Source organism: Tachypleus tridentatus, chromosome 3, assembly GCF_004210375.1.
Source record: "Tachypleus tridentatus isolate NWPU-2018 chromosome 3, ASM421037v1, whole genome shotgun sequence".
Taxonomy (NCBI): domain Eukaryota; kingdom Metazoa; phylum Arthropoda; class Merostomata; order Xiphosura; family Limulidae; genus Tachypleus; species Tachypleus tridentatus.
The window spans coordinates 44,035,963-44,048,733 of record NC_134827.1 but is presented as its reverse complement, the minus strand read 5'-3'; the positions used below and the strand labels follow the sequence as shown (position 1 = coordinate 44,048,733).

At 33.1% G+C, this 12,771-nt stretch overlaps 1 protein-coding gene across 1 annotated transcript in view; it reads left to right on the top strand.

The window, feature by feature from the left end:
• Positions 1–12,771, top strand: part of LOC143246785 (cell adhesion molecule Dscam1-like) — a 76,012-nt gene that overhangs the window by 43,453 nt on the left and 19,788 nt on the right. The window contains exons 11-16 of the mRNA XM_076493937.1: positions 299–472; positions 2,152–2,299; positions 6,942–7,090; positions 10,750–10,881; positions 11,009–11,173; positions 12,575–12,645. Of these exons, the coding sequence (XP_076350052.1) occupies positions 299–472; positions 2,152–2,299; positions 6,942–7,090; positions 10,750–10,881; positions 11,009–11,173; positions 12,575–12,645 (839 nt within the window). The remainder of the gene's footprint in view (positions 1–298; positions 473–2,151; positions 2,300–6,941; positions 7,091–10,749; positions 10,882–11,008; positions 11,174–12,574; positions 12,646–12,771) is intronic.

Here is a 12,771-nt window from a genome sequence, read left to right as displayed (position 1 = left end):
GATAAAAATTCAGTCGAACTACTTTGTTTAACCCAGCTCTGTAATACGATGGAAATACAGTAGAAGTTAGTTGTTTAACCCGTAACAAATTATTTTATTCACTGTTTCCTTTAAAGTTAAATACTTAAAATTTAAAACTTCTTTTTAACTTCCAAAAGTTAAACTGTCTTTCCTTCAGAAAGGCAATTTTCTGACCATATAAACTTGAACGAATTATTCAGTCTTCCAGTATTATTGAGAGAAATTTATATATTCAATTCTTAACTAAATGTGCAATAATTTTGTCTAATATTTTCAGAAAGAGGGTCCTCACACTATAACAACATAATCAGTGGACCACACAAGCACGTGCTAGAGAATGGTTCTCTTACAATAACAGGAGTTTCCAGTTTGGACTCAGGCTATTACATGTGTGAGGCAAACAACGGTGTTGGTAACTCTTTAACCGAAGCTGTTCCACTTATAGTTCATGGTAGGTTGAAAACTCTAGAAGAGAGTAGTCTAAGATTGTTTTACTAGTAAAGTCCAGAAGAGAAAAGTAGATTCCTATGAACTAAGTATAGACCATAGGAGGAGAGTAGACTGGGAAGAATTTACTTGGTAAAGACTAGAGGATGAATGTACTTAGTAAAGTTTAGAGAAGAAGAGTAGACTAGAGAGAACAATGGTGTTATAGCTTTAAGTAGAAAATGAGAAGGGAATAAGTCACCTGGGAAATGGTAGGGAAGTATATTTTTTCAAATGCTCTCTGAATACGAGCTCGGTCTATTTGACCAACCACGTGTACAGTTAGTACTCTTTTAAAATCTTTATACATTTGATACTACTAACTTACAATATAGTTTGTACATCTTTACGAAATTTGGTAGTCTATCAGAAAACTTTAGAACTCTTTGACATAGTTATATTTTTAGTGAAATGTTTTAATAAATTTAAAATAAAGGTTTGTCAATGAATACATTGAGTATTTATTTCGAATAATCCATGTGTAAAATAACTTCCGTGTTAAGATTAAAATTCTTTTTTCTTCTCAAAATTTCAAATTTCCTTTCTGTAATTCCTAAAACCTTCTTAATACATTTCAGCAGTTTGTTTTCAGTAACAATTTATATCCTACTCTTATTTTCTCTACTCTATATCCATACAGATCGATTAATTTGACGACTTCGTAACCACCAAAAGATCTAAATAAATTTAAATTATCTTTTTTTTCCTAGAATGAATTCAGTTTTTAACATAAAAATACATTCGTTTATATTAAGTACTTGTGAAATCCCAACAGTATAAGTGTATTTATAATTAAATTTTTTTGTTTCATTATAGCTTGTAAATCACTTCGAAAACGCTATCAAATTATGTTACCCGCGATCTGTTCTCGTGCATGCCTCATGAAACATTTTTTATTTTATTATTGTTTATTTTACCTAATCTGACTTTAAAAAAATAAAGAGATCCATATGTTTACATTTTATTACTTTTATAATAATAAATAAAGAATAACTATGAAAAACCAATAAATAATATACTCGATAATTAATTAATTTTTTGCTGTTGACTGTCGATAACACTTAACCAGACTTTTTTATGCTTATGGAAATAACTTTGTTTAATCGAATAATGCACCAAAGAACATTAAAAAAGCAGACAATTTCCTGTCATTCTCAAAATTTTCTATTTTTCTTTTGATAGTTCTGCACCCAAAAAAAATTAAGGGTATAAAAATACGGTTTGTCTGAGATATTGAGTAAATTTAAATTTCGCATTTACTGGAGGGATAATGAATAAAAAGGAAAGAAGATATGCCTAAAGAAAATATAGCACTTTTCAGACTGGTGAAAATTGAGGACGTTTTAAATATTGCTTATAAAATAAAAACTTAAAACTAATAAGGATTATTAGCTGCAGTTGTATGCTGTAGAAACTGATATAACATAAACAAATGTAGTTTAATAAAAGTTTGAACGTTAGCCACCAAAACCTCGTGGCAGCCGCAGTACATGCTTCTCTAAGCATATGGAGATATTATATGACATCACACTTTGTTAGTTAATGTCCTGTGATACGTTTATTAATATTGTTTCTCAGATCATCCTTTGCACAAACTGTCATTAAAATAGTTGTAACTGATACAAGTAACTGTTGTGATTGCAGTTCCTCCTCAGATTCATATAAATCATGAGGTCGTGGAAGTTAGGAAGTCTGAAGAGGTTATTCTTACGTGTAGCATTCATGGAGATGATCCGCTCGACGTGGTTTGGACGAAAAACCGAAAAGCCATCTATACATATAACATAATTCGGTAAATCTGCCTAAGTATCGTGTCGTTTCTTGTTACAGTTAAAATCTTGCAGTAAAATTACAAGTGAAGTTTTTCGCTGCGGTAAGTCTATCTTGGTATACCTGTATATTTCGTTTGTGTTTTTACTATAACATACCAGAAGTGTTGGCACTGCGGTAAACCTAACAAAGTATCTTTATGTTTTTGTTCGTGTTTCTAAAATAAGGTACTAAGACAGGTGTGTTTACTCAACGGTAAAGTATTAATTCCATCCAAAGTAAAGAGGCTCTTTTGTTTAAATTTCATATCTTTCAAAGTTCTATTTAATCAGAAACAATTTTGGGCTGTTGATGTGTTATAAAAGCAACAGTCAAATCCTATTATTTGCTTACTGTAACTCAACAGTTGGCAGTGTTGAATAAATGTTTGCTTTTTTCTAACAATTTCGAGCAGACTAGCAGAAAATAGTCCTTGCTTAGCAGAAAACTGGCCGTGATAACCGTTGCTTTAAATATATCATGGTTTTAGCTTTCATCTCTAAATCTAATGAATCTATTGTTTTAGTCAAGTCCTTCAACACTTAAAATTAACACAAATAGTTATCACACTATGCCACGTTGTTCCACAATGTACAGTTACCACAATTATTGGACACACTGTGTTACGTTGTCCCTCTATGTACAGTTACCACTAGTAGTCATCACACTGTGTTACGTTGTCCCTCTATGTACAGTTACCACCATTAGTCATCACACTGTCTTACGTTGTCCCTCTATGTACAGTTACCACTAGTAGTCATCACACTGTCTTACGTTGTCCCTCTATGTACAGTTACCACGAGTAGTCATCACTCTGTCTTACGTTGTCCCTCTATGTACAGTTACCACCATTAGTCATCACAATGTCTTACGTTGTCCCTCTATGTACAGTTACCACCATTAGTCATCACACTGTCTTACAGTGTCCCTCTATGTATAGTTACCACTAGTAGTCATCACAATGTCTTACGTTGTCCCTCTATGTACAGTTACCACCATTAGTCATCACACTGTCTTACAGTGTCCCTCTATGTATAGTTACCACTAGTAGTCATCACACTGTCTTACGTTGTTCCTCTGTGTACAGCTACCACTAGAAGTCATCACATTGTCTTACGTTGTTCCTCTATGTACAGTTACCACTAGAAGTCATCACACTGTCTTACGTTGTTCCTCTGCGTACAGTTACAACTAGAAGTCATCACATTGTCTTACGTTGTTCTCTATGTACAGTTACCACTAGTAGTCATGACACTGTCTTACGTTGCCCTCTATGTACAGTTACCACTAGTAGTCATCACACTGTCTTACGTTGTTCCTCTATGTATAGTTACCACTAGTAGTCATCACACTGTCTTACGTTGTTCCTCTGTGTACAGTTACCACAAGAAGTCATCACATTGTCTTACATTGTTCCTCTATGTACAGTTACCACTAGAAGTCATCACACTGTCTTACGTTGTTCCTCTGTGTACAGTTACCACTAGAAGTCATCACATTGTTTTACATTGTTCCTCTGTGTACAGTTACCACTAGAAGTCATCACATTGTCTTACGTTGTTCCTCTGTGTACAGCTACCACTAGTAGTCATGACACTGTCTTACGTTGTTCCTCTGTGTACAGTTACCACTAGAAGTCATCACATTGTCTTACGTTGTTCTCTATGTACAGTTACCACTAGTAGTCATGACACTGTCTTACGTTGTTCCTCTGTGTACAGTTACCACTAGTAATCATCACACTGTCTTACGTTGCCTTCTATGTACAGTTACCACTAGTAGTCATCACACTGTCTTACGTTGTTCCTCTATGTATAGTTACCACTAGTAGTCATCACACTGTCTTACGTTGTTCCTCTGTGTACAGTTACCACAAGAAGTCATCACATTGTCTTACATTGTTCCTCTATGTACAGTTACCACTAGAAGTCATCACACTGTCTTACGTTGTTCCTCTGTGTACAGTTACCACTAGAAGTCATCACATTGTTTTACATTGTTCCTCTGTGTACAGTTACCACTAGAAGTCATCACATTGTCTTACGTTGTTCCTCTATGTACAGTTACCACTAGAAGTCATCACACTGTCTTACGTTGTTCCTCTGTGTACAGTTACCACTATTAGTCATCACAATGTCTTACGTTGTCCCTCTATGTACAGTTACCACCATTAGTCATGACACTGTCTTACAGTGTCCCTCTATGTATAGTTACCACTAGTAGTCATCACACTGTCTTACGTTGTTCCTCTGTGTACAGCTACCACTAGAAGTCATCACATTGTCTTACGTTGTTCTCTCTGTACAGTTACCACTAGTAGTCATGACACTGTCTTACGTTGTTCCTCTGTGTACAGTTACCACTAGTAATCATCACACTGTCTTACGTTGCCCTCTATGTACAGTTACCACTAGAAGTCATCACACTGTCTTACGTTGTTCCTCTGTGTACAGTTACCACTAGAATCATCACACTGTCTTACGTTGTTCCTCTGTGTACAGTTACCACTAGAAGTCATCACATTGTCTTACGTTGTTCCTCTATGTACAGTTACCACCATTAGTCATGACACTGTCTTACAGTGTCCCTCTATGTATAGTTACCACTAGTAGTCATCACACTGTCTTACGTTGTTCCTCTGTGTACAGCTACCACTAGAAGTCATCACATTGTCTTACGTTGTTCTCTATGTACAGTTACCACTAGTAGTCATGACACTGTCTTACGTTGTTCCTCTGTGTACAGTTACCACTAGTAATCATCACACTGTCTTACGTTGTTCCTCTGTGTACAGTTACCACTAGAAGTCATCACATTGTCTTACGTTGTTCCTCTATGTACAGTTACCACTAGAAGTCATCACACTGTCTTACGTTGTTCCTCTGTGTACAGTGACCACTAGTAGTCATCACATTGTCTTACGTTGTTCCTCTATGTACAGTTACCACTAGAAGTCATCACACTGTCTTACGTTGTTCCTCTGTGTACAGTGACCACTAGTAGTCATGACACTGTCTTACGTTGTTCTTCTGTGTACAGTTACCACTAGTAATCATCACACTGTCTTACGTTGCTCTCTATGTACAGTTACCACTAGTAGTCATCACACTGTCTCATGTTGTCTCTCTGTGTACAGTTACCACCATTAGTCATCACACTGTCTTACGTTGTTCTTCTGTGTACAGTTACCACTAGTAATCATCACACTGTCTTACGTTGCTCTCTATGTACAGTTACCACTAGTAGTCATCACACTGTCTCATGTTGTCTCTCTGTGTACAGTTACCACCATTAGTCATCACACTGTCTTACAGTGTCCCTCTATGTATAGTTACCACTAGAAGTCATCACACTGTCTTACGTTGTTCCTCTGTGTACGGTTACCACTAGTAGTCATGACACTGTCTTACGTTGTTCCTCTGTGTACAGTTACCACTAGTAATCATCACATTGTCTTACGTTGTTCCTATATGTACAGTTACCACTAGAAGTCATCACACTGTCTTACGTTGTTCCTCTGTGTACAGTTACCACTAGAAGTCATCACATTGTCTTACATTGTTCCTCTGTGTACAGTTACCACTAGAAGTCATCACATTGTCTTACGTTGTTCCTCTATGTACAGTTACCACTAGAAGTCATCACACTGTCTTACGTTGTTCCTCTGTGTACGGTTACCACTAGTAGTCATCACACTGTCTTACGTTGTTCCTCTGTGTACAGTTACCACTAGTAATCATCACACTGTCTTACGTTGTCCCTCTGTGTACAGTTACCACTAGAAGTCATCACACTGTCTTACATTGTCCCTCGATGTACAATAATATTTCGATAGGCAAGTGAGGAATTTAGCACTTGACTTCTGTAGATGAGATGCTATTGGAGGGAAGTAAAACAAGAATCAGAGAAGGATGTTATATTTACAAGTGGTTCCTTGACAAGGTATGTGGGTAGAATAGTTTGTGGGGTAAACAAGGAGAAAAGAAACGCGTTACATCACCCAGGGTGGAGGATATAACTGACGTAGCAGGGGGTATAATAAAGAGGGCTGTGTGCTGTTGCTAGTAGAAGTGCAAATACAATTTTAGGTTGTCATATATAATCATACGTAGAATAATGCGTTCAGTCTTGGCGTCCTTAAATTAGAAAAACATTGAGTTGTTGGAAAGGGTTCAGAGAAGGATTACTAGAATGATACCTGATATGGTACTTGATGAGAAACTGAAATCTCTTAAATTGTTTTTTCTTGAAAAAAGAAAGAATTCGGTGAATATGAATGAGGTGTTTGAGAGAACTGATGTTGTTCTGCATCATATACTTTCATATTTAAATATGAGAACAGTAGAAGTACTTAGCTCTAAGATAGGGTATGAGTCACCTTCAAATAAAACAATTCTTTTTTATAACATGGTTGGTCCTTGGAACAGGTTTCTTTCAGGTGTACTGGAAGCAGGAAATTCATACGAGTTTTATAAAAATGGTTGTTGAGTATATAAATGATAACGACTGGCTTTAAGAGCCATGTTATTTTTGTTTTACCAAGTTCGTTTAGTATAGAGTATACAACAGCTGAGATGGATGAATTAAATCCAGGTTCTTTCAATATTCTTGTTTCATATCTTCAGCTACAAGATCACAGAAAAAGAACTTGAATCTGAGAAAATAACCACTTTAAAAATTAACCCAACATCAAGAGAAGATTCTGGTGAGTTCAGATGTACAGCTAGTAACCCTTACGGAAAGCAGAGCAAGACAGTTAACGTTCTTGTGAAAGGTAAGTCGCTAAACATGTTTTTCTAGTGTTGTGGATATACCCTTTAGACGTTCCGTATACCACAGTTCATTATTAATCGTTACGTAATGTTGTTGTTGTTTCTTTCCCCTGTTTTATATATCATATTTTTAAATAAACGTTACGTAATGTTGTTATTGTTATTCTCTCCTGTTTTATATATCATATTTTTAACTAATCGTTACGTAATGTTGTTGTTGTATCTTTCTCCTGTTTTATATATCATATTTGTAAATAAACGTTACGTAATGTTGTTATTGTTTCTTTCTCCTGTTTTATATATCATATTTTTAACTAAACGTTACGTAATGTTGTTGTTGTTTCTTTCTCCTGTTTTATATATCATATTTTTAACTAAACGTTACGTAATTGTTGTTGTTGTATCTTTCTCCTGTTTTATATATCATATTTTTAACTAATCGTTACGTAATGTTGTTGTTGTTTCTTTCTCCTGTTTTATATATCATATTTTTAACTAATCGTTACGTAATGTTGTTGTTGTTGTATCTTTCTCCTGTCTTATATATCATATTTTTAAATAAACGTTACGTAATGTTGTTATTGTTTCTTTCTCGTGTTTTATATATCATATTTTTAACTAAACGTTACGTAATGTTGTTGTTGTATCTTTCTCCTGTTTTATATATCATATTTTTAACTAAACGTTACGTAATGTTGTTGTTGTATCTTTCTCCTGTTTTATATATCATATTTTAAACTAAACGTTACATTATGTTGTTGTTGTATCTTTTTCCTGTTTTATATATCATATTTTTAACTAAACATTACGTAATGTTGTTGTTGTATCTTTCCCCTGTTTTATATATCATATTTTTAACTAAACATTACGTAATGTTGTTGTTGTATCTTTCTCCTGTTTTATATATCATATTTTTAACTAAACGTTGCATAATGTTGTTGTTGTTTCTTTCTCCTGTTTTATATATCATATTTTTAACTAAACGTTACGAAATGTTGTTGTTGTTGTATCTTTCTCCTGTTTTATATATCATATTTTTAACTAAACGTTGCATAATGTTGTTGTTGTTTCTTTCTCCTGTTTTATATATCATATTTTTAACTAAACGTTACATAATGTTGTTGTTGTATGTTTCTCCTGTTTTATATATCATATTTTAAACTAAACGTTACATAATGTTGTTGTTGTATCTTTCCCCTGTTTTATATATCATATTTTTAACTAAACGTTGCATAATGTTGTTGTTGTTTCTTTCTCCTGTTTTATATATCATATTTTTAACTAAACGTTACATAATGTTGTTGTTGTATGTTTCTCCTGTTTTATATATCATATTTTTAACTAATCGTTACGTAATGTTGTTGTTGTTTCTTTCTCCTGTTTTATATATCATATTTTTAACTAATCGTTACGTAATGTTGTTGTTGTTGTATCTTTCTCCTGTCTTATATATCATATTTTTAAATAAACGTTACGTAATGTTGTTGTTGTTGTCTTTCTCCTGTTTTATATATCATATTTTTAACTAAACGTTACATAATGTTGTTGTTGTATCTTTCTCCTGTTTTATATATCATATTTTAACTAAACGTTACATAATGTTGTTGTTGTATCTTTCCCTGTTTTATATATCATATTTTTAACTAAACGTTGCATAATGTTGTTGTTGTTTCTTTCTCCTGTTTTATATATCATATTTTAAACTAAACGTTACATAATGTTGTTGTTGTATCTTTCCCCTGTTTTATATATCATATTTTTAACTAAACGTTACATAATGTTGTTGTTGTATCTTTCTCCTGTTTTATATATCATATTTTAAACTAAACGTTACATAATGTTGTTGTTGTATCTTTCCCCTGTTTTATATATCATATTTTAACTAAACATTACATAATGTTGTTATTGTTATTCTCTCCTGTTTTATATATCATATTTTAAACTAAACGTTACATAATGTTGTTGTTGTATCTTTCCCCTGTTTTATATATCATATTTTTAACTAAACATTACATAATGTTGTTATTGTTATTCTCTCCTGTTTTATATATCATATTTTAAACTAAACGTTACATAATGTTGTTGTTGTATCTTTCCCCTGTTTTATATATCATATTTTTAACTAAACGTTACATAATGTTGTTGTTGTATCTTTCTCCTGTTTTATATATCATATTTTAAACTAAACTTTACATAATGTTGTTGTTGTATCTTTCCCCTGTTTTATATATCATATTTTTAACTAAACGTTACATAATGTTGTTGTATCTTTCTCCTGTTTTATATATCATATTTTAAACTAAACGTTACATAATGTTGTTGTATCTTTCTCCTGTTTTATATATCATATTTTAAACTAAACTTTACATAATGTTGTTGTTGTATCTTTCTCCTGTTTTATATATCATATTTTTAACTAAACGTTACGTAATGTTGTTGTTGTATCATTCCCCTGTTTTATATAACATATCTTCTAACTAAACGTTACATAATGTTGTTGTTGTATCTTTCTCCTGTTTTATATATCATATTTTAAACTAAACGTTACGTAATGTTGTTGTTGTTTCTTTCTCCTATTTATATATCATATTTTTAACTAAACGTTACGTAATCTTGCTGTTCTTTCTTACTCCTGTTTTATATATAAGGTCTATCCTCGACTGTGTGCTATTTAAATTACTTTTGAAATGTTTATTCGTGTTATCGACGGTAACCATATTTGTGCAATCTTTAGTCTCAGCTCAAGTGGAAATTAAACATGAACAGAGACCTTATGTTATGAAAAATACCAACTAATGAACATTATCATATCCATTTTGATAACATGGTGTCTTTGTTCTTGGTGCTTATTCACTTGTTACGGAACAAGACAAAGCTGACACTTACAGGTGTTATTATGATACAGCGCTCTTTACCTGGCTGAATGACAGCCAGTTTTCTCTTACAGGTGTTATTCTGATACAACACTCTTTACCTGGTTGAATGACAGCCAGTTGTCTCTTACAGGTGTTATTCTGATACAGCGCTCTTTAACTGGCTGAATGACAACCAGTGTTCTCTTACAGGTGTTATTCTGATACAGCGCTCTTTAACTGGCTGAATGACAACCAGTGTTCTCTTACAGGTGTTATTCTGATACAGCGCTCTTTAACTGGCTGAATGACAGGCAGTTGCAGTGTAAACTCTCAACACTTAACACTTGACTTTACCCTAGTTTAGTTTTATGTAACAGAGAAATGTTTGTACTTTAAAGTCAGTTTATTTAAGTTAATTTTTGATATATGTTTAAAAAGTGATACATACCTCGGACTATTTATTAGTGCTGGACCTCTGTTGGTAAGGTCCGTGCTGTGTTTAATTCTTGTTGAGAATTTGTTTACGTTCCGCCATAATTACTCTTGAACAACATGTGTTTACATACCAACATTAACATTGTTTCACAAATATTGGCTTCAGTTCGTGAAACTCGTAACCAGTACCTTACTTAGTTTTATGCTCACGTGTGTTCTATTTCCAGTTACTCTGTTCGTATGACCAATTGCTGTGGTTGTATCACCGGTTACTAAAGTTTTCAGGATTCGTGTCCCACCACTTGCCCAGTGATACAAATTTAATATATTTTTCACATTATATTTTGACATCTTTTTTCCTGCCCATCTAGAGCCGCCTGACGCTCCTGGCAGGATCACAGTGAATCGAGTAACGGGCACTACCGTTTCGCTGTCGTGGGTGGCATCCTATGCAGGAAATTCACCAATAACTTCTTACACAATAACTTACTGGACTGATAAAGGTTTGTACATTTTCTAACAACTGAGAACTGAATAACCGTCAGAACTTTGATATTTATTAATGTTAACATTTTTAACATCTTATTATTTACATGTATATAAAATTGTTACACGTACTGCTTTTTAAAGGTTCGAACGCCACCAAGTGGAAGTTAACTGTACCTGCCTCTAAGAGTACAGCAACAATAACTGATCTCAGGCCAAAGACGACATACCGTTTTAAAATTGTTGCTGAAAACAGTATTGGTGTAAGTGACCAACATGAGGAACTAAAGTTCATTACAGGAATTGAAGGTTTGCAAACTTATCTCAGTTATATCATATAATTATTGTTTTCACTTTGTATCAAGATTTTACACTTTAGTAAACATGGCCACAAACCACACTTCTGTATATCTTAATTTGCATTTTCATTGTCTACAAGAGTTCTCAATTACGTCAATATGCGTTGTTTTGTGTCTACAAAAACTCTGTCAATACGCGTTGTTTTCTGTCTACAAAAACTCCGTCAGTACGCGTTGTTTTGTGTCTACAAAAACTCTGTCAATACGCGTTGTTTTCTGTCTACAAAAACTCCGTCAGTACGCGTTGTTTTGTGTCTACAAAAACTCTATTGTGTTAATATGCGTTGTTTTGTGTCTACAAAAAACAAACTCTGTAAACATGTGTTGTTACAAAGAGTTCTCTATGTCAGTATGTGTTCAATACATATCAAGAGTATAAACATGAAACGCTTTTCACTGTATACAGAAGAATTGCATTAGTTGTTCTGTTTATATCATACAATAGTAAGATTAGTTACTATTGTACTAGTAAAACAATAGACAGAAAGGCTGTGTTATTCTTTAAGTTACTCTAAGGTATAAAACACATGTTATGGTAGTTATTATTGTACTAGTAAAACAATAGACAGAAAGGTCGTGTTATTCTTTAAGTTACTCTAAGATATAAAACACGTGTTATGGTAGTTATTATTGTACTAGTAAAACAATAGACAGAAAGGTCGTGTTATTCTTTAAGTTACTCTAAGGTATAAAACACATGTTGTGGTAGTTATTATTGTACTAGTAAAACAATAGACAGAAAGGTCGTGTTAGTCTTCAAGTTATTCTAAGGTATAAAACACATGTTATGGTAGTTATTATTGTACTAGTAAAACAATAGACAGAAAGGTCGTGTTATTCTTTAAGTTACTCTAAGGTATAAAACACATGTTATGGTAGTTACTTTTGAACTAGTAAAACAGTAAAAGTGTTATTATCCACACCAGTCGTTTTCAAATAAATTTTCTGTTCAAGTGAACTTCTCGTCATCACGATAAGCGATCTTTAAATTCCATATAAAATAACATTATTAATATTTAACTATTATTTCCAGTCTTGTTTAGGTTTAACGTAAGATTAGAATAACAAAACAATATGTATATTAACACGAAGCAGCTATGGTTTAACTTACAATATAAACTTATTGTTTCTTAACGTCCTTCCTGAAGGTAATATAATACGGTTCGTTACTATACATTACTTATGTATTTACGTCTTTCTTGAAGGTCATATAATACGGTTCATTGCTATACATTACTTATGCATTTACGTCTTTCTTGAAGGTCATATAATACGGTTCATTGCTATACATTACTTATGCATTTACCTCCACTATTTTTCTCGTTTTAATAATATTTCTCATTTCTTTTAGCCCCAAAAAACATACCACGTGACGTCACAGTAATTTGTCTTAATACCAGTTCTGTGCAGTTGTCTTGGATTGTAAGTTTGTAACATATTACAAGTAATAATATGATGTATTTAACCCAAATAAACAAGTTACTAATAAAACTAATAACATCACGTATTCAGTAGTTTGAATACAATAAAATAATCTAGCTGGTACTT